This window comes from Sciurus carolinensis, chromosome 2 (assembly GCF_902686445.1).
Source record: "Sciurus carolinensis chromosome 2, mSciCar1.2, whole genome shotgun sequence".
Classification (NCBI taxonomy): Eukaryota; Metazoa; Chordata; class Mammalia; order Rodentia; family Sciuridae; genus Sciurus; species Sciurus carolinensis.
The window spans coordinates 195,098,180-195,123,659 of record NC_062214.1 but is presented as its reverse complement, the minus strand read 5'-3'; the positions used below and the strand labels follow the sequence as shown (position 1 = coordinate 195,123,659).

Here is a 25,480-nt window from a genome sequence, read left to right as displayed (position 1 = left end):
CTGCACGGGAGTTCTCGAGGACTGTCGGACAGAGCGGGACTGGACAGGAGAGCAAGAGTCGCCTTAGGTGAGGGTGTGGGGTGGGGAGGGGAAGAGGCAGCTGGGGAGGAGCGGAAAGGGGAGGCCAGGGTGCTGGAGTGTGAGACGGGGCAGTGCTGCGCTGGGCAAGGCAGCGGCCGTGGAGGGTGGCCTGGACCGCAGGCCCGGGCAGCACCAGGAGCCCAGCATGGCAGGGGAGGCACTGCCAGCCTCCAAGCACAGGGTGCCCAGGGGATTGGTTCCTTGCCGGCAAGGCAAGAGCGTTCACCTGCTCACTTCAGAGAACACGCGAGCAAACTAAACAAGGCAAGGGACATGGGCTGTGCCTGCAGCCAACCCGACGCCTCCTCCTCTATGTGCCGAGCTGCAGTCAGGGCTGGAGAGCTTGGCGGTTTCTCCTGCGGGCGGTCCCCTTGGACCAGCTGCCTCCGGGCCTCCTCTGGGCCTCCAGCCCTGTACTTCCCTTGGTCACAGCAAGCACTAGTGTCAGGATGGGCATTTGCTGGACAGGGGGCTCTCTGTCTGCCTTGCCCATGGTGTGTTCCCAGAATGTCCCCTGGGGAATGAGTGACAGGAGGCCTGAGGGCCAGTGGACAGGGCTGGACCGGTTGAGTGGCACTCGGAGGTCACGTGAGCCCGCGGTGCCCGGCCCCGGCTGGTGGAGGGCTGCCACCGCCCGTGTGGGCTGGGGGAGGGGCTCTCACCTGTGGCTGAGGTTCTCCTCTCCAGAGACTCCTGCCGGTGCTGCTGCTGCTCCATCACTTGTCTGAAAGGCAACCGGGCCGGGGCTGACGGCTCAGCACCCACGGCCACAGGCCCTGGCTCTCAGGGCGCCCAGGCTGGCCCTCCCGCACTCCTGGGAGCTGCCCTGCCAGGTTGCCTCCACTGAGCGGAGGGTGAGTGTGGGTTTGGGTCCTCAGACGGGGCTTGCGGGTGGCCCCCTAAGCTCAGGCAAACCTCTGGCTGGCGTGGGTTCACCCATGGCCTGGTCAAGCTTCTCCCCTGGGACTGACAGGCTCCCATGGTTTGGGGGGTCTGCAACCGTGACTGGTCCACCACAGGATCACCTGTTCTTACTGCACCTGGCTGAGCTCCCTGAGACAATTTGTAGGCACTGCTAGTTGTCAGGAGAAATGGACACAGAGGTTGCAGGCCCGGCCATCCCAAGGGCCGTCTGCAGAACCAAGCTACGAAGACCTCACTGGGAACTGACCACTGGTCTCTTGTGGCAGAGTGGCCTCAGGGTGCTTTCAATGCTGACTGAGTGAGGACAGTGACCCACAAATAAATGCACATAATTCAGGGACTGAGAAGGTGGCACAGGAAGGGCCTTCTGGGACCACCTAGGGACGACAGCAAGGCCGCACCTGGCTGGAGGGAATGCCACACCCGGGCCATTGGTGCCCGAGGTGGAGTGCTGCGGGGCCGCATCAGGGAGGGTGCTGGAGGCAGACTGCTCTCTACCACGTGGGGAAGGGCGGGTGTGCGGCCTGGGGCCGCGGCCTGTGTTCTCGGTGTGGGCGAGCTCCTGGGCTCTGGCCTGCGGGTGCTCAGAGAGCGTCTGGGGAGGACGGACGGGCGCCTCGCCCGGGCAGGGAGCCTCCTGGCTCCTGTCTGGGATTCGTGGCTGTGATCATGGGCAAGTCGTTTCCCTTTTGTGGGTCTCAAGTGCTTTTCCGTTAGATCAGCATTCGGCCACCTGCCCTGGGCTCTCGTGAGGGGTGTGCCTGCTGCCAGCACAAGGGGGGAAGCCCCTGGGCGTCGAAGGCGTGAGGGGTCCCAGCAGCACCGACCTCGCCTCTCCACCCACTGCCAGACTATCAAACCAACCCCGCCCTCCTCTGCAGACCCACGTGCTCGGAAACCACAGTAAAACGAGAATATCTGCAAAGTATTGAAAAACTGAGTCTGAAGTTATGACAGTGAGTTTCCTGCTCTGGGAGTCAGACCTCATGTGTGGGCCCCAGAGTCCTCTCTCCTCTGGGCCTCTGAGGTCTGAAAAGACCCCCCGTGGGTGGAAGGTCTCTTGCCTCTGGTGACTCCGGGCCCGCCCTGGTCTGAGGATGGCCCCCTGCAGCCCACCACCAAACTGGCCTTTGACTTGGCCTTGGGTTAAGATGGGAATGGCTAGACGATCTGTGCAGCATCAACTGCCCCTGTATGTTACCTCCTGTCTGTCCCACTGGGGTACACTGCTCGCCCTCTGGGGGAGGCGCCCTGGGACAGACCTGCCTGCCTGCCCAGTTCTGTTTAAGCCCTGCTGCCCTGAGCCGTCCCCATCCGGGCTTCACTGCTCACTGGGAAACAGCAATGCAGATTCAAGCCCTCTGGGAGGTGTGAGGACCGAGGACCTCCCTAAACCACAGAGCTGGACTCCGAGGCTCTAGAAGGCAGGCCGCCGGTCTGCGCATGTGGCTTGACAAAAATGAGACCGTCGCTCCTACTCTGGGAAGCATCTGCCCATCTGGTTCCTCATGTGCTCAGGACAGGCTGAGCAAGGGTAACACCGTTCTCAGAGGAAACCGGGCTCGGAGTGGCACCTGCCTGAGTCACAACACCATGTGGGAGACGGAGGCCCAGGAGGGATGGGTCGCCCTAGGCTCCTGTTGCGTGGTGTTGGGAGAGGTCAGAGAAGACCAAGACCTGAGTTTGAGAGCCGTTCCTGGCAATGTGACCCTGTGAAGCCACTCTGCAGGGAGCCACCAGGACCTCTTCTCTGATCTCAGGACAGAGCACTGTCCTTCCCATGGCGGGGGCTGATCACCCTCATCCTGGGACCCTTGAACTATAGCCCGTGTCAAGACTACCATTAGCGCCCTAGGGAAGGGTGATGGATGGCCAGCGGGCGGGACCTGCCAGGCTATCACCGGGGCTGTGTGATGCAGGGTGGCAGCCGCCCTGTAAAACACCTAGGATATGGAGGCAGCATGGCCCAGGTCAGGGAGGCGCGCTGCTGTGGCTCCCCCGTCCTTCAGGCCTCTGGGAGTGTTGGCCTGGGCTGCACCTGTGTCCTCACTCGCTGAAAGTCAGCCCTAGCACTTGGGGGAGGCTGTGAGGCTGGCCGCTGCCCAGGGTGGGGTTACCTTCTCTGGATGTCCATCTCCTCAGGAGAGGGGCCATTCTGCACCTGACGCTGGGTGGAGGGGCCTGTGGGGCAGAGAAGTACAGAGCAGAGTGGTCAGTGGAGGGAAGAAACCAGCCAACAGCCCTATCGTACCCTCTGCTCTCCCGGCCACAGAAGGGATGCCCTGGCCTGTGGACGAAGCAGGCCCTGCACCTGCGCCACACCCGACATCCAGTCTCCGTCAGCCCTTCCTGTGGTTCAGCCCTATAAGCCACACACAGGACCTGACGCACATGGAGTTTGGGTCCCCTGACGCTGAGGGCAACATACTCAGCTGAGTGAGCCTGAGGGCCAGCTGCCCCAGGGGCCACGGAGTGCTGAGCCCCGCCTGCGCCACACAGGCTCCACCATACGTGGGTTGGTCCTGCCTTTTGTCCCACCTTGCGCTTCTCCTCCTTTAAAAGCTTGCCTCACCCTCCAAAGATGGAATTTTTAACCACAAAGCTTCTTCCAACTTCCATTGAAGCTGGCTTTGAATAAAACCTGCTATTTTCCTGCCAACTGAACTCTCGAGTGATTTGGGAGCAGTGGGAAGTGCAGCCGGCTCTCTTCCTCAGGCAGGCAGCCTTGTAGGCAGGTGACCGTTCAGACTTGACCTCCTTAAAAACTGTCCCTCTTAGCTGTTGACCCTCTCTTCTTGCCTTCAGATGACACTTGCTGCCTCTGCTTCCCTATCTGCCACTGTCCCTCTGATCTTAACTCTGACACCAGCCTAAAATCACCAGCATATTTGGAATGGTCAAACCCGGTAGGTCCATTTTATTCTGCTTAATTTTTTTGGGGGTGGGGAATGGCACCCAGGAGTGCTCTACCACCGAGCTACAGCCCATTTTGAATCTTATTTTGAGATAGGGTCTTGCTAAGTTGCTCAAACTGCCTCAAACATGGGATTTTCCTGTCTCAGGCTCCCGAGTTGCTGGGATTACAGGTGTGTGCCACCACACCCAGCACAGTCCACTTTTTCGGTAAAGGACTGACACTCAGAGGGTGGTGTCAGAGCCCTAGCTAGAACTGGGTCTGGGTGGGCAGGGCATGGCTCCTCTGTGCCCAGTGCCACCCTGTTGCCAGCAACAGGAATCTGGAGCGGCTGGGGGAGAAGCAGGGTCCTGCCAGGGCTCTTGGGGCTCAGGGCTGACCTGAAGCCTCCAGGGCCACACCTGCCCTGGGCCCCAAAGGCAGGGCCCTGGGGCAGGTCAGGCCTGTGTGGAACCGTGTGTCCAGATGAGGGCTGCTGCTGGGAGTTGCACTGGGGCGTCCTGTGTCACATTCAGACTAACTCCAGGCTGCAGCCTGCCTGGGAGAGAGTGACTGTGCCTTCTCCTTGCCAGTTCAAGTTTCCCTTGGGAACCACAGAGTCACAGTGACTTGGAGAGGGACTCTGGGCAAGTGGTTTTGTTTCCAGCCTTGGAGGAGGTGGTACAACAGGGGGGCTCCAACGTAAACAGCGACCCAGGGGGCTGGGGAGATAGCTCAGCTGGCACAAGGCCCTGAGTTCGATCCCCAGTACTGCCCCCCCCCCACAAAAAAAAAGAGTGTAACAGTGACCCAGGGGACTCCTCAACCTCCTGAGTCACAGAGGTCCAGGGTCCTCATGGTCCTTCCCACCTGTTCTCAGGAACATGAGCAATGAACAGGTGAACAGCGCTGTCCAGGTGCGTTTCTCATTTAAACTAAGCCCTAGTTCTCACGACTGTGAAGACAGCTGAGGAACAGGCCCAGGACAGTCAGGGGACTCGCTAGCAGTTACAGACAGCAAGCGGCAGGGCAAGGCAACGGCACTCACAAACACTGCCCTGTGCCTTAGATTCAGTCTCCCTGCGTGTCAGGTGAGACCAGCGTCAGCGTGAAGACGGGGTGCAGGACTCACAGGCTCCAGAAGAGCCAGGAGCTGCTCTTGGTTGGTGTCCATAGTGGACCGGTGTCTCTACCCCTACCCTTATCCTGGCTGAGGCAGGAGGTTTCGAGATGCCTCAGCCCCACATGCTGGGACTCTGCTGTCAGCCTAGCCCAGGCTTGGCCACTGTGCTGGGACAGTGGACCTCTCCCTTGTTCTGGGACCTGGTCTCAGCAGCTGGGCCTGCTTCTGAGTCTGACTCTGTCCTTCTCCTGGGGCTAAGTTCCTGTCCTGGCAAGCTGTACAGCCCTGGTTCCCTCCTTGGACCCAGGCCTGGATGCCTGGGCTCCCCTCGCTGCTGCAAGGACCTCTGTGTCTGCTGGTGTGGTCACTATGCCAGCTCCCCTCGTCTGTCAGGACCCGGGATGGCAGCCAGTTGCACACAGTGGTCTGTTGTGGTCATGCGTCCTCAGGAGGCCTGCTGGCCTGCGCTGCCCATCACCGCTTCAGCAAACATCTCTCTGGAGGGCAGGGGAGGCAACAGGAGCCTGACCCCTCTCAGGGCCCCATGACCCTGTGCTTAAGATACACCGCAGAAGAGTTTTACAGAGCAGGAAGAGGCAACAGGAGCCTGGTACTGCCTCCTAGGCTTCTTCAACGAAGGAAACGGTGGGCTGCTTTGAGCTGCAAGGCCTATGGCACTGTGAAGTACGGTCCCTTTTAGGGTAGGCGGTGAGGCCCAGGGTCTGTCTGGTGTCACCCCGTGCACCTGTGCAGATGTGAGATCCCATCTGCTCCCGACTCCTGGCCTCTTCCATTGGCCCAGAGGCCCTATGACAAGGTCAGGGCAGAGGGACAGGGGGACGAGTCACTCCTTCAGGGTGGCCACTGGCCCTTGGGAAGCCTGGGGCAACAGCCCACTTACAGGTGCTTCTTCAGAGAAGGAGGTGCTTCCTGGGCAGAAGCAGGTGCATGTGGGACAGTGCTAGGTATCAGATGCCCACCTGTCCTGGTGCTGAGCAGGTGCAGATGACCTCTGCAGGATGTGGCCAGAGGCCAGGGTGGAGGACACACAGAGTCACTTCTTGCCTCCTGAGCTGAGCCTGGATCCTGCAGAATCCAGGGGGAAGAGGCACCCCGGACATTCCTTCCTGGCCTCCCACAGCTCAGAATTCACTGCATCTCATTGGTGCTGCCTGAACCACAGGGGACCACGGGCTGTCCACCCCCAGCCGTCTCGGCCTCTCCCTCCTGGTCCTGCACCCCAGTGAGCTACAGGGCTCTGCCTCCACTCCCTGCCCTCTTTCTCTGCCTGCCTTCTCCAGTGATGCTGCAGCTCAGCCACCTCCAGAACACACAGACCCAACACTTGTGAGGTCATCCGAATGGGTCAAAGGCTTAGGCTTGGCCTGACCCTGGGACTGCTTCTGGACATGCCATCACAGCTGACCTCCATCCATCCACCGAGCTGACCCCCTGGTCCTCCCCGCCTCCATGTATTCTGTGGACTACTCAATCCCCCTGCCAAGGCTTCCAGGCCCGACTCGACTGTCACCTCTGCCCAAGGCCTCCCCGGGTCCCAGTCCCCTTGCTTCGCCACACCTGTGTGCTTCTTCCACAAAACGCACAACTTTCTGGCTCATATCTCAGTGACGGGGGGCAGTCCTCTTTCCAGTTCCAGACCTCAGGCCTCTGGAGGGCAGAGAGCACAGGGCACTCAGCTCAGGCCTGGGTGGGCCTCCGACACTTGTGTTCTACTGAGCTGAACTGCGAAGGTCAGGGAAGGTGTGGCCACCAACCCTGGGGGACAAAGCCAGGGGGAGAGCTGGGCGGAACTGGCCTGAGTGAAAACAGACAGCCCAAGAGGCGGCCTCAGAACTACAGGCGGAGGGACTAGCAGGTGGCACCTTCAAGAGGCGAGTGGCCCTGGGGCTCCCTCTCATGGAATCCGTGCCATCACCAAGGTGAGCCCAGCTTGTCTGGCTTGCTGTCGTGCCCTTCTGCTTCTACCAGGGAGGGTGTGGCAAGAAGGCCCTTGCCAGGTACCAGGCCCCTTCTGGACTTCCTGGCCTGTACCGGAGCCCAGTGCCGAGAGGCTGTGGGGCTGAGCTGCAGGGACGGGGCTGCTGGCCAGCTGTTACTGGTGCTGCGCTTCAGACGTCTTTCTGTTAGATGCATCTCTGGACCTGCACCCAGCTGTGTAGCTCTGGAGTCACCTCTGTGCTCCCGTGGTGACCCGCCTCTGCACAGCACACACATGCGGACACTCATCCGAGGGTCACCTCCTAATGGCCTTGTTCCCACAAGGCAGCAGGTGGGGCTGGTGGTGCTGGGGAGGGCACCTGGCCTGAGCTGTGCCCTTCCCTGTGCACTGTGTGCTCCTACACAAGCTCCTGTGTCCCAACCTATGAGGTGGTTCAGATATGAGGTGTCCCCAGAGCTCCTGGGACTTTCCTAAAACCTGGGTTCCATGACACTGGCCTCAGTGGCCCAAGCTTGTCAAATCTGGAAGCTGAGCCTGCCGTGAGCCACTGGTGACTCCATGAAGATAGCTCTTACCCTTCTCTCACCCACCTCAGGCGAGTTTTGCTAAAGTCAAAACAAAGAGCTTATTTGCACCATTGACAAATGAAGAGAAAGGAGAATTTAAGGTGGAGCATCAGGCGCTGGCCAAAGCAGGTGGCTGTGCCATACTGGTGTCACCCAGGTCCAGCCCTGGCAGCAGGCAGAGGGAGGGAAGGACTCCCTCTCTAAACGCACAGAGCTGTGTGGACAGAGGCTGAGCCACAGTGACACTCCAGTCCCTGCTCTGTTGCCCCACGTCCCCGTGGACTGCCAGGCTTCCTGGGGGCTTGCTGGCTGTCCCCGAGGCCCACTTCCAGCTTCAGGCAGGACTTCCCTCAAACACCCACCTCCCAAACAGTGGCAACTCCCTCGAGGGTCATGAGGTGGGGAACACGGTGGGGATAAACAAGAGGAGGGCGTGAGGCAGGGAGGGCGTCAGGCAGCCCCACGGGCAGCGACGTCAGAGGGATCCCTTGTAACCTCCTCAGGCTGCTCTGGGCGGGGCAGCTCAAGCCTGAAACCCAGGGCAAACCTGGAGAGGCCCTCCTGCCTCACTGGCTTGCGCGGACTCCTGCTGGCTCTGCCACGGAGACACCTGACCTGTGCAGGAGTCTGACAGGTGACTTTTGAAGTCAGAGGGCAGAAAACTCTGCCCTGAGATCAGGCCACATTGCCATTTCCTTTCCTTCCTTCATTTTTGTTTTTGGTATTGGGGATTGAACCCAGGGGCTCTGCCGCTGAACTACACCCCAGCCCTTGCCATTTTTATTTAAGTTGCTGAGGCTGGCCTCAACCTTGCAATCCTGCTTCAGCCTCCTGAGTCTCAGGGGCTACAGGTGTGGCCACCACGCCTGCCAAAGGGCAGGTGGGTCGCACGTGTGTGGGCCCCTGATCACTCCACCTCTGACCTCCTCCCCTCATGCCCTAAACTACCCCGCTTCTTATCCCATAAACACCCAATCCCTATCTTCAGGAGACGGATTTGAGACTTGCTCTGCGTCTCCATATTTTGCAAAACGCAGCGTTCGTGGCTGGCCTGCTGCTTGCAGGCACGGTGGGCCTGGTTCCGTGACACGCTTGGTGCTTGCACTGCATCTCCCTGAAGGCTTTCACAGCGCCAGCCTTTGACAGAGGTTCGACCGAGGATTCCATGTGAGGTCCGTCATCTGCCCACGTCACACAAAGGCAACAGAGGGGAGGAGGCCGGGCCCACGTGTCAGCTTCAGAGAGACTGAGGAGATGACACTCCTGCCCGCACACCCTCACAGCCAGGTGGAGGCACAGGGCAGATGTGGGTCACCGGGCCTGCTCTTGTGGACGCTCTTCAAGTCGGGCCTGTGCGCACCAGGATCTGTCGCCTAGGTCTGTGCGAACCCCAGCAGTTCCAGCGGTCTGGCCAACACAACCGCATCCGGCCTCCGCGCTCCCCGCACTCACGCAGCTCCTGGGGCTCAGTCACACGCGGATGGAAGGAATGGCGGCCTCAGGAAAACTGTCCCAGGATCTCCAACCAATGGCCGAGACTAGAGTAGGCGACATGCTCTTAGTCCAGGGCCCCCAGAAGGCTCTCAGAGCCAGAGCAGCTGGGCTGAGCAGGAGGTTGTGTCCCGCAGCCCTGGACAGGCAGCAGGTGAGGTGGTCAGCTGGAGGTGGCCAGCAGAGGTGGCAGGAGAATGCAGTGGGATGGTTGGGAAGAGAGGACTCGGTTTATCAGCCTCTGTACCGGGTCCTGTGCAGAGGCTTCCCGAAGGACACCGGGGTTCCTCACGCTCGTCCCAGAGCGGTGCTGCGAGCTCCAGTGCGTCCCTGGAGACCTGGAGGCCTGAGGCCACAGGGTCTCGGGCCCCAGCAGGTCAAGAGTGGAGCGGGTTTAACCAGGACAGAGGACTCTGGAGCTCCTGCCTCCTTGAGCCACCTGACTGCAGGGACAGGGCAAACGGGAGGAAAGGGGCCAGGGGCAGGCAGGAGGCACAGGAGAGGAGGCGACCCCTGCCCGCAGCACCCTGGCCAGTGCTTTCCTGGGCAGCTGGCAGGTGGCATACCGCAGCCTCTCAACACTGCGCCTCACGGCTGCTGTGCCCCTGCGTCGTGGCGCCTAGGAGAGGTGGGCCAGGAGAAGGAGCGGCTGGCCCAGCGGGGCAGGCTGCCCTCACGGCATAGGGTCTGCCTCCTCTGCTGACACCCATCTGGCCAGGACTGCCCGCAGAGGCCTATCAGGAACACGAGCTGGCCTGGTGGGACCTGTGCTGTACCGTCTAGTGCGCCCACTGGCCCTCCTTCCTGCCTTTCAGCCTCTGCCCACCCTGGGCTGCCTCAGGGTGACCTCTGAGGACCTCTGCCACTCAGCACTTAGGTGCCGCGGGAAGGTCCTCCCCTCCAGACCTGCCTCCCCTGAAGGAGGACGATGGACCACGGACCGTGCAGCCCCCGAGCCCTTCGACTCAGAAGGACATAGGAGGAAATCTGCCAAGTTGCTTCTGTGGCTCCCGGGCATCGTGGGATCCCCCGTTTGGATCTGTGCCCGAGCAGCACGCAGCACCTAGGGAGTGAGCGAGGGCCCGGTGCAGGCGGCAGACGGTGGGCTCCTCTGGAGGGTGCTGTGGTTTGGTTCACACGCCTACGGCCCCGGTGGGCAGACGGGTGGGGCACCACTGACTCCTGCAGAGGAGGCCTTCCTCCTGCCACCCTTGCACACTGTGCAGGCCGGTGGACGCCAGCCCCCAGCTCCTCTGGGACAGAGGGACAGGCTTGGTTTCCAGTTCATCTCTATAGGAAAGGCATCCCTTGGCCTCCTGAGAAGAGGGAACCTGAGATCCCAGGAGTGTCGGAGACAAAGCATCCAGCACCTGCTCGGTGATGCTTGATGGAATTTCTGGCTGGTTAACGGCAGCCACCTGGCCTGAGCTGGGCAGAGGCCCAAGAGCTCCTGAGCACCCTCCCTCGGCTCTCTCCGTCCCTCGGGCTGGCTCCTTTCTCTCCTTCCGGGAGGCCCTCATCCTGGATGGAGCCTGGCTACAGCTCCCTCAAGGGTGCCACTCCTCTGGCAAGAAGGCCAGCATCCAAGAGGGATGGAGTCGTGACCAGGGTCTAAGCCCTGGCCTGGCCACTGCCCTGAGAGCTGCCTGGTCAGGCCACACAGGACTCGGCTGTGGAGCTGGACGGGTGCCCAGGAGGAACACCTCCCTGCGGGGCTCTGCTCCCCGCAGCACACTGCCAAACAAGCAGCCGGCCTGTCTAGGAACAAAAGCAGTCACTGTCCCCGCCTGTGGTACCTGACTGCCACCCGCCGAGCTTGCTGAAGGAACTGAGCGTTCCAGCCTTTCTTGCTCGGCCCTCGCCACATGAGCTTAGGCTCACAGAGGCTGATAAGCTCCACGCAGGTCACGGTGCCAGCCTCTGGAACTCCAGCCACAGACCCTCATACCTGAGCTCTGGCCCTGTGAGGGCAGTGACAGCCCAGCTCCTTGGCACCTATTGGGTGACACTGGGCCTGAGAGTGCGGGCTGTAAAATGCTAGTGGGCAGCTTGTGCGGCCATGTGGGGAGGCACTCAGAGAGCCCTCGCCTGGGCGCCTGGGGCGCGGCTCCCTCTGTCCTCACGGTTGTGCTCCCAACGTGGCGCAGCAGAGGAAAGGCCTCTTGTAACCCTGCAGTGAAGGCGTGAGCCTGGCGGCCCTGGTGCCAGTGAGCAACACCCCTTCCCTGGCCCCTGGCCCCGGCCCCGGCTCCTTACAAGGAGGGGTCCTGATGCCCAGGACAGGGCAGGGGCTTGCCGAGGTCATACCCATGCCAGGGCAGCCAGGGCTAGGACCCAGCCCCACAGGTGCAGTCCTGCTCAGGTGCCGCCTGGGGAGGCAGCTTCCCCGGTTCCTAATACGCTCATTTCACAACATGAAACAAACCTTGACCTCAAAAAATAACCGCATTAACAACCTTTCACACCTTTACAGTCCACAAAGCACCTTCAGCACTTTTGATGATGAACCCCCCAGTCCTCCAGGGTGGGGCTTACTGGCCCTTCTTCCTGTGTAGGGAAACTGAGGCTCAGAATGGTGAGCAGCCTCCCCAAGGCGGCTCGAGTCTCCAGCCAGCAGAGCCGCCTAGGCCTAGCCATGACGCTGAGTCTACCCTGCCACTGCTGCAAGGACCTCACTGAAACCCTGCGGTCGGTAGTGACAGACACCCGTCCCAATGCCCAGCGCTCCTGCCCCCACCCTCCACCCCAGGAGCTGGTGGGAGTGAAAGGAGAGGCCAGGCAGCAGGGAGGAGAGGAGCAGCTCTCGTCACCTACAGGTCACTCTGCAAAGCACGGTGCAGTCACAGTGGCAGAAGCAGAAACAGTGAAGGGTCCACTCCCTGCTGACCATTACGGGCAAGGCTCCGCGGCACAATCCGCGAGGCGCCTCTTGCATCCTGGCCACCTACCTCTCCCTCTGCAGCTGCCTGGCCGGTATAGCAGTAACTGATACTCGGTCCAGCTGCCCAACGGGCTTCACCACGTCAATCTTTAATGAAGCTCCTGCTAACCTATCAGAACCCTCCCGTCCACCTGATTCCTGCAAGCTCCAAGGCCCCTAGTGCTGTCCAGCCCTGTGGGCTCACCACAGGCTTCCCACCATGATGGATGCACAGGGTAGGTGTGCAGGCGAAGGGAACAGGCGACCGGGCAGAGCTGCTGGGCAGGGTGTGGCTTCGAGCCTGCTCCCCTGCCCTCCACAGGCCTCGCGGCCCCCGGGCTCCCCTTTCTTACCATCACTTCTGCTCTTTCCAAACCCATTTCAGTCATTCCCACTTTCCTTCCCAGCCCGGCCAGCTGCCTGCACGAGGTCACCCCTCCAGCCTGCTTGGGGCCATTCTGCCCCACGGCTCTGGGTCCTCCACCCTCCACCCAGCCATGCCACAGGCCTCGGTGCTGCCATGCCTGTCTTCTGTGTGGCAGGCTGGTCTGCACGCTGCTGACTGGCCCCAACCTGGTGTCTGTGGAGCCGGCAGGTGGCTCTCTGCCTTGTGACACCTCCTGCCTGCTCAGGCAGAAGCCTCCCTGCCTCTGTCTCCTACTTCTCCGGGGTGGCGTACTCTGTGTGGCCCGGGTCTGCGCTTGCTACTGACACCCTGAGCTTTCACTCACTTGCAAAGGCCTCTCTTCTTCTGTCCCCTCTCCCGGAGGCAGGGCCTGTCACAGATGGTTCGGGAGGGAATCCAGGTGGGCGTCCTCTCACAAGAGCATCCCTGTCCCCTACTCCTGCTCTCCGCCTCCAGGAGTCTCCATGAAATGCTGGCTCTCCTGAACATGGTCTCCTGTGTGCATCTCCTCTGCTGTCTAGAGCCAAGGCTCAGGTGCTCTCATTTGGGGGCTTTCTAACGCTCCCAACAGGTCTCTGAGGAGGCTGGTCCCCTCGAGCCTATGCTCACAAAGTAAACATGAGGAAGCACAGCTCCTGTCCGCTCCTTCTGGGCCAAGAGAGTGGTGGCTCCCACTGGTTTGCATGGGAAACCGTGCTTTGGGGTCGAGGCCTCCTAAACTCCAGCTGCCTGCCCTGCCTGTCTCCTCCGCTCTGGCAGGATGGAATCGGAGTCCTGGCTCTCTCAGGCACTCTTGGACCTCCCTCAAAGCTCCAGGTGAAAGCCCACCCCCAGGCCTGAGCCCACTCCTCAAGTCTCCCTTCCCCTCCCCCCGCACCCAGGATGGGCAGTGCTTCTGCAGGTGGCACCACGTGCCTGCGCCACTGCGCAGTCTGCTTCCTCTGTCGGACTACTCTTTTCTCCTCTCCGGCTGGCCAGCGTGGATCCATCCTTGAGGACCCTGACCAGGCTTGCCAGCCCCAGCTCAGCCTGCCTCTGTGGCTCTATCCTTTGCTCCTGGCACAGGACACCCTGTACAGTCTCTTCTGCACCTGGCTGTGAGCTCCGTGAGCACAGGCCCATGTCCTTGCCCCTGTGAGCTGGTGTAAAGCCCAGAGGAGATGCTCAGCATTCATCAAATACCACGGTGCAGGCCCTGGGACATGGTGCGCAAAGAAACTGCTCCCCAGAACTTGCACTCTGGAGAGGAGAGACGGTAACAGGAAAGACAACGCAGAGGCAAAGCGCCAGAGTGAGGAGTCGGGCTGGCACGTGAGGGCCTGCCCAAGATGGCTACCTCTCCGTCCGGGGGAAGGGAGAGGGGACACGAAGGTGTGGTCCCTGAGTCAGGAGCTTGCTTGGCATGTCTGGGGAATGGTGAGGAGGCTGGGGACTGGAATGGGGTGGGTGAGGGCGAGTCAGGAGGAAACCAGCACAGGACAGCCAGGGGTCAGACACAGTGGACACGCCTATTATCCCAGCTACTCGGAGGCTGAGGTAGGAGGATGGCAAGTTTGAGACCAGTCTCAGCGACGTAGGGAGACCTTGTCTCAAAAAAAAAAAAAAAACAACAAATAAAATAAGTAAGTAAATGAATACCTGGCTGGGGTGTAGCTGGGTGGGGGAGCACTTGCCTAGTGACACGGACACGCGAGGAAGAAAGCGAGCGCCAGCCAGTAGGGCCCTGTGGGTTCAGCAGGATCTGGGTCCCTTCTGAGTGAGACTGAAGCAGGGGAGCTCTGAGCAAGGACTGAGCTGGTCAAGATCTGAAAAGACCCATTGTCATGCTGTGCCCAGGAGGTGCAGGAGGGCTGGGCTCTGGGGCAGGCGGGTGGAGTAGGTGGCTACTGCAAGGACCTGCTCGTCCACAGAGGCAGGCAGGCCCCCTGCCCACACCTGTCCATTTTAGAAACCAAAAGCTGCACCCCACTGGCAGCACTTGGTTTCTGGGCCTGGGGACAGTTCCTTACTGACGTATTTGAGCTGGCTCTCATGCTGTATGAGCTAAAGCTGACAGAAGGCTACTTGTGAATTTTTTTTCTTCTTTGTTTTTTTTTTCTTTTCTTTTCTTTTTTTTTTTTATACACAGGCCTCACTAAGTTGCCCAGTCTGGCTTTGAACTTGTGACCCTGCTGCCTCAGTTTCCTGAGTAGCTGGGATCACAGGTGAGCACCACTATGCCCTACTCATGAACACCGTTCTCAGGAAAGAGACTGCATACTGTGTGAGTATTAGGGAATCCTCACTGACTTTAGAAGACACGGGCACCCACCTCACAAGATGGGCCTGGTTAGATGTCCTCAACAACCAAGAAAGGCTGTGGCTTAGAGGTGTGGGCTGGCAGCCTGCTCCTGGACTGGGAACCAGGAGACCCGGCTCCAGGTCGCCTGGGGGCTCTCACTAGGCAAGTCACTCAGCTGGGTGTGCCGCCTCGAGTCCCCTGTCCCTGACAATCTCAGGGATGCTGTGAAAACCCAGGGAGCCTGGCAGCACACGAGGGCATGGAGAGGCCTTGCTCCATTCTGCAGGAGTCACAGCTCAGCCCTGGGTTTCGCTGCAGAGAGTGCTGGGGGTGCGAGCCCAGGGCAGTGTCTGGGGACTCGGGTCCCCAGGAACAGCACAGCTTGTATTCTCCTCTACTTTACAGCGTACAGACCACACTCCCAACTACCTTATCATGACAGCCTGAGGTGGTTAAGATGACCACATGAAAGATGAGGAAACGGAGGCTCGTTCACCCTTCACAGCTGCTCTGTGACAGCCAGGGACAGCATGGTCACCTGTCTCCAGTCTGTGCCCTATCAGTCATTTGTGCTGACCACAGGGGCTGGCCCTAGCTGGCTCTCACTGACCCTCCTAGGAGCTGCCCACTGGGTGCACCAGGCAGGCACTGGTGTGGCCATGCTCCACAACGGCCCTGACTGGGCATGGAGCCCAGGCTGTACCTGTGGAAGACGTGGTGAGAAGCCTGGAGCAGTCTTGCCACAGGAGAGAACCCTGGGCTGGTGGAAGGGGAAGGAGGTAGCCGTTCTTTTCTAGGGGGTAAATTACAAATGAGCAGATGGTCCCTAAAGGATGACAGTGGCCATGTGGAATGTTAGGGCCACCCCCAGGGGACACATCCCACTGCCAGTACGAGGGAACCGCAGGCCAGGTGCAGACGCTCCTCAGACCTTGATCTGAACATGAACTGCCTGGATCTGCGCACTCTGCCATGCTGCTGGTCATGCCTCACCAGGGGCTCCAGCCCCATGGGCCAGGCCTGCTGCCCTCAGAGTGCCATCCGGCTCTGTCGCGTGAGCAGAGGTTGACAGTGACCTACGCACGTCGTTCTAAAGAGGGACTTAGATTGTTGAAGTAACTTTCAGTGATAAAGAACTTTTACAAACACGGACTCGACACACATCCCCGGGACCCACTCTAAGATGGAGAAAGGCTGCCCCAGGTGCATCCTTGGCACGCTGGTCTGAGGCCACGTGGGGTGCTCCTTCTGTAGCGCGCCTCAGGGTACGTTCCTCCAGGCGGCTGGCGGGAAGGTGGTCCTCGGTTTGGGGCGAAGCTTAGCAGGCCAAGGTGACGGGTGCGATGTCTGTGTGAGACAATTCCACTGACCATGTCCCTCAATCACAGATAGCACCCCTCACCTTGAGCCCAGTTTCACAGGCCGCAGTGCTGCTGGTCAGGAACTTCCTCTCGGTCCACAGGGCAGGAGGTGGGTCAGGTGGCCTCAGGTCTGCGAGGCGCACAGGACACGGGAGGAACGGGTGAGTCCACTCACTCACACTCCATTCCTGCTGACACGTCACTCTCTCTCTTGGGCGCAGGACACAGACTGGGGAAGCAAGGGACCTGCCCCAAGGAGCTCACAGTCTAGCCCGGCTAAGGGTCCAAGGCGGAGGAACACTGGTGTTGTGCTCACAGCTGAGAGGGCGCCACACAGCAATGCTAAGGATGAGCAGAGGCCACCAGGACACAGGCCAGGGGCCTGCCAGGGCCATGCCGAGAGGTGGGAGCATCACTGCCCCAAGGTAAGCAGCAGACTAAGGCCAGACTCCTGACCTCCCGCCGACTTGGTGGACTCGCAGAGGGCTGGACATTGCTGGGGCTCAGACTCTGCCAGCGCAGGCGTCTTCCTGCCTCCAGTGGGTCTAGGCCAAGCTGCTATTGCTAATCGTACACTGGTCACGCTGCAGCCCTCCACATCTGTGCTGAGCCGTGTGCCCTGGAACCTTTGATGCCCATCATCTCCCACTGCGGAGAAAAGGAAGCCAAGGCCCAGGAAAGGGCAGGGGTTTGCCCGAGTCCCTACTACGTACCTAGGCAGCACAGCCAGGCCTAGCCCAGGTCTCCTGCTTTCCTGCAGCACCATGGCCTCTGGTCCCCAGAGCAGATGGCAGTTCAGTGGGCACCACAGAGAAGGGCTGCTAGACTGGTCAGACTGGAGGACAAGCAGCATTCCGCATCCCAGGGAGGACACTGAGGCACCTGACCTGAGGGAGGTCACACGGCCAGGGAATGGTGGGGCCAGGACTAGGGTCAGCCTCCTGAGTCCCAGTCTAGGAGAAGAGAACCTGGAGTCTGCCCCGGGCTGCTGAGTTCCAGAAGGTGGAAAGGCCAGGGCAGCTCAGGGCAGACTTTGGACTCTGGGTGGCTGCCAAGCATCTCCCCTGTGCGCGCTTAGAGGCAGAGGGGATGAGATAGCACAAACCTGCCACCTATAGGGCCAACAGGCTGGGCACACTGCACCAAAGGGTGCCTGCAGGAAGCACACTAAGTGCGTGGTGAGAGATGGCAGAGGCGGGGATGCTGGCCACACTGCCCCATGGGAGGCAGCGGCGTGGACTGGGGTTGGCAGAGGTTGGGCTCTCTGCAGCACGTGTACCTCCAAAGCCCTCGGTGAGGCCCCACTTCCTCTCCTGCACCCAGAGAGGCCACTCCAAGGTCAACACTCCAAGACCCTCCACTGGTCTGTCAGTGGAGCTCAGGAGGGACTGGGCTGCATGGCGGAAGGGCCAGGTTTCTTTTTCAGGTCTCTGCAGTGACTCATTCCAGGAACCCTTTCTCTAGCAGGCGACCAGACTTCTGCCATGAAGATCATTGGTACTGCTGCTGTTATTAGTATTTTCAAGACATAACTAGCTCTTCCTCATCACGATGGGAGCTTTGCAAGGGTCATAAAGACCCCCACATAAAGGGAGAGCCTGAGTGAGGATGGAAGGGGCAGGCTTTGAGGATCTGCTGGGAAAGGGGACGACTCCCCAGGGATGGTGTGGAGAGCAGCAGATTCCCAGGATGTCCACCGGGGAACCAGAGGCCAGTTTCACCAACCAGGAGGCACGGCCCATGAGATAACTCAAGCTTCAAGATGGTGTTTTCCACATTTATAACCAATTAGTCAAACATGAGCAAAGGAGCAGCCAGAGGCATGGCCGAGGGTGTGGCCGGGAGGAGGGAGACCTGAACGACATCTACTACCTAAAGAAAAAAGGAAAGCAAACTAAAATGCTTTCCCTCTTCTCACGTGGACCAAGATTGATGGGAGTCATAAGGCCTCGCACTATGAAGGTGCAGGCAAGTGACCCCTGGGCTGCACAGAACTAAGATATTCATTCTGGAAGGCACTTGGTAGGGCATTGAAAGTGCATGTTGTCTGACTCGGAAATGTGCCCCAGGACAGAAGTGGACAATTGTGCAGAGGGACAAACAACCATGGAATGCCCACTGCTGCAGGGACGCAGAGGTGAAGCACTGGGACAGACAACGTGTTTGAAAGCAGAAGGTCCAGCCAGGGACCGTGGTGTGCACGTAGTTCCAGCTCCTTGGGAGGCTGAGGCTGGAGGATCACTTGAGCCCAGGTCTGAGGCCAGAGCTTGATGCCAGCCTGGACAAGATAGTCTCAAGAAGGAAAACAACAAAAAGAAAACCGAAGGCTGCTAACCTCGTGTCTCTACATTGTGTTCCACGAAGCCCCGGGCTGCACAGAGGGTGGGGCCCATGCCCCTTGGCACAGAAAGACAGGCCTAGGAGACCTGTTCCTCCACCCAGAGCACAGCACTGTGACACCCTCCACAGGGGCGTCTGTGGACACTGAGTGTGTCCTCCAATTTAATTCAATTCTCACACCAACTACCAAAGTCTGTGCAGACCCGGGGTTACAGGCTCAGTCCCACAGGACTGGTCCCATTAGGCACCAATTGCAGTAGTAGGTCCCCAGGCTTCTGTCTGACCAGCTTCAAGTGGGTTCCCACACCTCTCCTCAAGTTTGACAACTTGCTCCATAACTCCCACGGCTCAGGGAGACCTCGAGTTATTAAAAGGGTGCAGATGAATGGCCAGATGCAGAGGTGCACAGAGTGAGGTCAGAAGACCCTGAGCTTCTGTCCCCAGGGTGTGGAGGCATCATCCTCCTGCACCCAGAAGTACTCTCCCACTCAGAAGCTGTCCGGTACCCCTGCCTGGGGTTTCTAAGGAGGTCCCTCAGGTAGGTGTGACTGATGACGTATCAGCACTGGGTGTTTGGCTCAGTCCCCAGCCCTTCTTCCTGGAGGTCATGGGGTGGGTGGAAAGTTCTAACTGTCATGGTGGCATGACTCTAGCAATCTAGCTTCCAGCCACCAGCACATTAACTTATAAAACGACACCCTTTCACTCCAGAAATTCCAAGGGTCTTAGCAGCTCTGGTGTCAGGAAGAGGGGCTAAGATCACACATGGTACAAGGGATGCTTCCTTTGTCACTCCTGCTGCCCAGGAACTTAGGGGCTTTCAGAAGCTCTGGGCCAGGAGGCTGGCAGGGGCCCAATCTGCATCTCGTTAGGTTTTAGCAGGTTGTAGGACAGTGTAGGCTGTGCTGGGGAACTGCCACTCCCTCCTGTATGAATACGAAGGCCTGGGGTGATGCCCCAGTGTTAGTGGCAGTAGCTCTGGGCTCTGTATAGCGTTACAGGTAATTTCCCCCTTTCTTGTCCTTAGGTGAATAAAGCCTGGTTCACTCAGTGCCTGCTCCTGGGAGGTGCCTGGCCCCTCAGGAAGTAGGAACAGCCTCCTGCTCCAGGCTCCTCACAAGGCCACAGCTGCCCTGGTAGTGGCTGTGCTGGCAGTGTCTGAGGGGAACTAGCATTATCAAGCCTAGACCACATACATCAATGATCCATCAGGGCAGGAATGACCTGAAGAGGTAGAGATCAAGTCCAGATTTGCCCTTTCACAGATGTCCCCATCTAAGGCCCACAGAAGTGACATGGTGCAGGTCATGTGTGAGTCAGCTGCTATCATTCAAAAGCACACAGAAGAGCAGTCTCTCTAAGGCTCCCGGACCATGACCTGATGCCTGGGAAGAGAACCATCTGTAGGCGGGGAGGGAAAGTGAGCTGGGCGGGCGCCCAGCAGCAGTGCACGCGGAGGAAGTCCGAGGGAGCTTTCTGGAGTTGGTATCAGCAGTTCAAGAACTGATGACTGGGCAGGCCACTGGGCAGGGGCTGGAACCCTGCCATGAGCCAGGATCACTGTCTTCTAGGTGAGGCGACTGCCGGGGGGCACAGCCCAGGAGCAGCAGCAGGAGCAGGAGCTGGTGGCTTCCCCTGACCCCGGAAGCAGCAGAAGTAGAGAAGCAGGGGACTCTAAACTAGAAACCCCAAACTTCTGTCCTACTGAAGATTTGGCAGACACGTCCCTGTTGTGGATCCCAAGACCCCATCTGAGTAAGTATGTCACAGCAGCTGGCCCGACCCACACTGGAAATGCAAGCCAAGGAGTAAGCGCTTTTGGGTCTGGGAAAGTGCCCTCTATACCAATGAGGCCTGCGGGGCTGCTGGGCTGGCCTCACTAGGCCACTTGGTGGGAGCCTGTCCTTAAGAAGGGTAGGGAGGGGGCACACGAAGAAGTAGGCTGGCAGAAACAGAACTCCAGGCCACGGAGGGAAGGCCTAGGAGTTACCACTACTATTATCACCGCCTCATCTTCCACGAGGCCAACAGGCCCAAGTTCCACCTGGGCCTGGGCACTGTCCAGGCCCGTCACGCCTTGCCGTGTCACACAACACCCAGGAAAGCTGGGTCGCATCGTCTGCAGCCGTGCTCTGTAGAGTGGACCCCCTGTGACCCAGTTAGGCTATAGCAGTGTTTCCACCCGTGGGGCCCAGAGCCAATGAACACCTGGCACTTCTTCCTGCTCGCTCAGAAGAGAGCGCCCCTCATCCCAGAAGATGGCTAATGTCCATTTTTGTAGCAAAGGCCCTAGGAAGCCAGAGATGGAATGTCCCCACCACTGAGATGTTCCTGAGCACAGAGCCACCTGGTCCTGTAGGACCCTAACACAGGTCTTGTGCCGTTTCCTTCCACCAGGGTGGTCCTCAGCTGCCATCTGTCTGGTCTGTTTCTTTTTCTACTAGATAAATTAGGTTCCCCAGGGTGGGTCTGAAGTTGAAGAACTCATTGCCATAGGAAGATAGATTTTGTGGACACCAAGTAAAAATGTCAGAAAAACAGATCTTTCCAGGGTCAAAGGCCTGAGTGTCTCTTCCATGTAGAAGTTAAGCAGCAAAAAACATTACTTCTTTGTACCCATTCCTACTCCAGAATAATGCCAGGACTCCTGGCCGGCAGTGGGTTTCACTGTGGAGAGGGGCAGAAAGGAACAAAGGAAAGAGACTGAAGTTTGGCCCGGCCCTTCAGCACAGATGGTAAAACCATGTGAACGAGTGAGTTGTGGGTTGGAGTTCCAGCTAATTCTGTGGCTGTGGGGCACAGGGGCATCTTGGAGCCACAGCTTCCTAGTCTGGAGGACAGGGATGTCACTCAGGTGTCATCCTGTAGCAGGTGGAGAGCACCACACTCGAGGACCAGGGTCCAGAGGCATCTGAGGAGTGGCCCTGGGAAGCCCAGGAGCCAGACATCTGCCTGAGACTGCTGTGGGGCAGGAAGGCACGGTGTGCGAGCGGCCCAGCACCACCTGGCCCCGCACCCTCTCTGCAAGACACCTCGCTACTAACAACCATACGATCCCTCACAACTGCACGTCATATGATCATTCGAACAGCTCTGCCACGGGAGGTGGACCGTGTACCGCCTCAGCTGGGACCAAGGTGCTTGGGACACTCTCTGCCAGGGCAGGCAGAGGTCCTGGGATACACATGTGTAAAAGCCCATGGAGCTTCATGCACTGGATTGTGTGTGGTCCTGTAGGTAGGTTTATAACCCACTGAAGGAAAGTTGATTCCCGGTGGGTCCCAGGATCTCTGATCTGTTCAAAGGAAGCCACAGCCTGCCGAACCAGAATGGACAACCACTCAAGAAAGTTTCCAGGCAGGCACGCTCAACTATACGCACGTCCACAACCAGACTTGGCTCCGTCCCTGCCCCAGCAGACGCTCATTCAATCTCCAGCCGCACAGGAGGCCGGGTTCTGCACCTGACTCACTGCCTGACATTGCTAAGGGAGGTCCTCCTGATGGGCCTGGGCCCTTACCTGGAAATGAGGGCAGGATTAACTGATTTACTTATGATGTACTCAATTTAATAAAAGACTAGTAGTTTTTATTTAATCTAAGCACTTGCTTTGAAAGAAGAATCTGACTAATTTAAGCCCCTTTTTTGTCCCCTAATGTAACTATATGTACCGAGAAAACCGCTTCCACATCCCAGGGGCAGGGAGGTACGTTCAGATCAGAAACATCAAACTCGGCTCACTCCGCCACAAAGCTCAAGGCTCTTGGTAGAAAAAAGACAGTCCCATAAACATGTTTTTGTACCACTAAAGCTTCAGGCCTTGCGCCCGTCACTCAACACTGCTTAGCTGGGGAGCTCCTTACTATACATTCTGGGTTCTAGACAGAAAACCTGCACACCCGGCCTGCCTCGCAGGGAAAGGCCTCTGTAATCACCCTCTGTGAGCAACCCAGGAGGTAAGCTCAAGTTGTCCCTCATTAAGCGCGGAGCCTAGCCCGGTTTAACCGGACACCAGCGCTCCCACACTTCAGGCCCCACGGCACTAAGCACCAGGAGCGCCGCGTCTCCCCACTCCCCTCCTCAGTCTAGCTGCAGCAGCAATAATGAAGGCACTGACGCCAACAGTACCAACACTGAGTGACAGTATGTGCCCGGTGGCCTGCTAGGTGTTTACCTTCTAGCTCGTCTTCACATAAAAACAACCCTGTCTGCCCGTTTTACAGGTAGGGACTCGGAGGCACAGAAAACTAGGTAAGTTGCCCGGGGTTTCCTCAGACAGCAAGTGGCAGAACCAGACTCAGGTTCCTAACCACCCAGCTCTAGAGGTGAGATCCCAGCAGATGGCAGGGCCCCGTTGGGGCAATCACAGCATCTGACGGAGGCCTCAGCCCTCCCTCTGAAACTGGCGCCGCGTGAACGCTGAGAGCCGCACGTGGCCTGGCATCTTTGCTTACTGCTGTGCGCCAGCTGCTCGCCTCAGCCCGCGCTGTCCTGCAGGTGTGCAGGGCGCTCTCGTGCAGGCCCGCCCTTCCGGAGTCCTTGCAGCCTCCTCCCTACCTGCACCAAGCTCCGGGGTGCTGCGTGTCCTCAGCCCCTGAGGGGCAGGTCCTCTGCCCGGGACACCCATGCGCACCTGTCTGGAGAAGTCCTGACCCCTCACCTCCCCAGCTGAGACATCACCACTGCTGTCAAAGCCTCCCTTGGTGACCCACATGGGAAGTCACCCGCTGCTGTTCCTCTGTTCCCCGAGTGCCCTGTGTGTAGCTTTATCAGAGCACATACTGCAATCACAGGTTCAGGTACCATCTGCCCGGAACACCCGGGATGTGCCTCGGGGGAGACTTCTTATCTCTTCTGCCCAGCCAGTTTCGGGCACTCAGCGAGTATTTAGCAAACATTCATTAAACATATGGATAATCGAATTCAGGAATAAACTGTTGATTGTTCCCTCGATTCGTGCCAAAGATGTGCTCTAGAATATGGGAGAAGGATGGCCAAGATAAAACAGATCTGAATGTGCAGCTTCAGGAGCACATCGGTGCAAGCATGTATCTCACAGATGGCAAACGGATACAGGCGCAACTAATCCCAGCGGCTCGGAGGCTGGAGCAGGAGAGTGCAAGTTTGAGGCCAGCCTCAGTAACTTACTGAGGCCCTCAGCAACTTAGTGAGACCCTGTCTCAAAATAAAAGATAAAAAGGGCTGGGGGATGTGGCTCAGTGGGTTCAAGCCCCGGTGCCCACCCCCCAAGAATACCCTCTCAGTCTTCCCTCCTTCACACAGTTAATATCTGTCTACACCTGAGGTCGGGCAGCAAGTTTGTCTGAGGACTCACACAATATCACTCCATGCAGTAGCAGCGCCAGGTACAGGAAGGACAGAGAGGTCTCAGCACCAGGCTGAGAAAGAGCCCTGCTTACCTCCCTCCTGGGAATTCATGATGTTCAGGGCAAACAGCATGGCGTTGGAGAACGTGGTCGCCTCTTCCTTACTTGCAAAGTTCAAGCCGTAGACCTGGCGGGCGTCGCGCCACTGGTGGAAGGTCGGTGTTGCCTGATTGTACTTCAGCCCCTTCACGATGGAGTAATTGATCACAACCTGGGGAGAAAGGGAGACCTGCTGTAAGAGACATGTATGTGAGCTGACAGGAGCTGTGGGTGCAAGGAGACCCCTAGACGCAGGGTGCGGGAGGGATGCTGAGCAGAGGAGCACGACCAGGCTCCCGTCAGGCCAGGCCTGCAGCACAGCGAGGGCCGAGCAACTCCGTGCCATGTAACGCTTGAAGCTGCCCCAATGGCAGGCCTGGCTGACCTGGCCCTGGGTCTTTGGGGCCATGCCCTTCAGGAGTGCTGCACGTGGTGGGCGCTGCCCCTCTCTGGGGCTGGTTGTCCAATTACAAAGCCGGATGATGACATGTCCCTGTGGGTAGGTGTGAGGATCACGCAGTGCTAGGCATCTTATCCACACCTTCTCTGTGTCTTCTGGACCTAGAGCTCCTTTGCGGGCACCTGTCTTCTGCAAGTCATTTCTCCTCCCGCAGCCCTCTGCCTACTGTCTGGTGCTTAGAAAGCATCATGGAAGACTAATTAGTTAAAAGGTCAACTTGGAAAAGTTAATGTGGCGCACAGATACATAGCACTGTGAATGAATTTATTATTATTATTTAAAATTTTTTTTTAGTTGTAGATGGACACAACACCTTTATTTTATATATTTATTTTTATGTGGTGCTGAGGATGGAACCCAGTGCCTCACATGTGCCAGGCAAGGGTTCCACCCATGAGCCACAACCCAGTCCATGTATTTACTATTAATCAATCAATGAGCATCACCTGATTGCCAGGAGCAACAGCAGGGCCAGCAGGGAGAGACGCAAAGGAGACAGACACAAGTGAGGCCCGCAGGGTTAGCAGCAGAGACTCAGCAGTGAGCTGTCTGGCTGCTGAGCTTCTGCTCCTCAGACATTTGAAAGAGAAGTGTGCCAAGTACTTTAGGACTCTAGCAAGAGGCACTCAGTGAAGGCCATGAGGCTGGAGAAGACACTGCGGGCTGGACCCTCTAGCTCAGAGTCATGTGGCCTAACACAATGGAACTTCCTAGTTACCAGTGTTCTGGTCTGTGAAATGGGAAGCACATGACAGAGCTGTGGTCCAGCGCCCTCATGCTGCCCTGTGAGGATTAAGTTACGTCTGTGAAGGCTGATGTGGTGGTACACGCCTATGAGCCCTGCTACGCTCCTGATGCAGGAGGATCACAAATTGGAGGCCAGCCTGGGCAACTCAGTGAGACCTCGTCTCAAAATAAAAAGGGCTGTGGATGTGGCTCTGTGGTACGGCGCCCCTGGTTTGATCCCCAGTACCACACACAGACGTGCACGCACAGACACACTTAGAAATGTGAAGTCTCGCACAGGTGAGGGCACACAGTGGCTGCTACACATCAAGGTCCCTATAAATCACGAATGCAGGCAGAGTCCAGATGAGGCTGATGGCCACCGTTGGGGACTCGACAGACGGGGTTTGCTTTAGGAGTAGTGCAAGATGCTTCTTGGATCTGGCAAGGCTTTGATTTCCAGGCTCTGTGACCCAGGTTGGTGACCACTCTCCCCACAGCACCCCTGCAGGATGGTGAGCT

The 25,480-nt window shown here is 58.5% G+C and overlaps 1 protein-coding gene across 1 annotated transcript in view; it reads right to left on the bottom strand.

Moving 5' to 3' along the window:
- The window catches only part of Evl (Enah/Vasp-like), a 137,653-nt gene that overhangs the window by 12,629 nt on the left and 99,544 nt on the right, over nt 1-25,480 (bottom strand). The window contains 3 exon segments of the mRNA XM_047539693.1: nt 744-805; nt 3,123-3,186; nt 23,767-23,944. Of these exon segments, the coding sequence (XP_047395649.1) occupies nt 744-805; nt 3,123-3,186; nt 23,767-23,944 (304 nt within the window).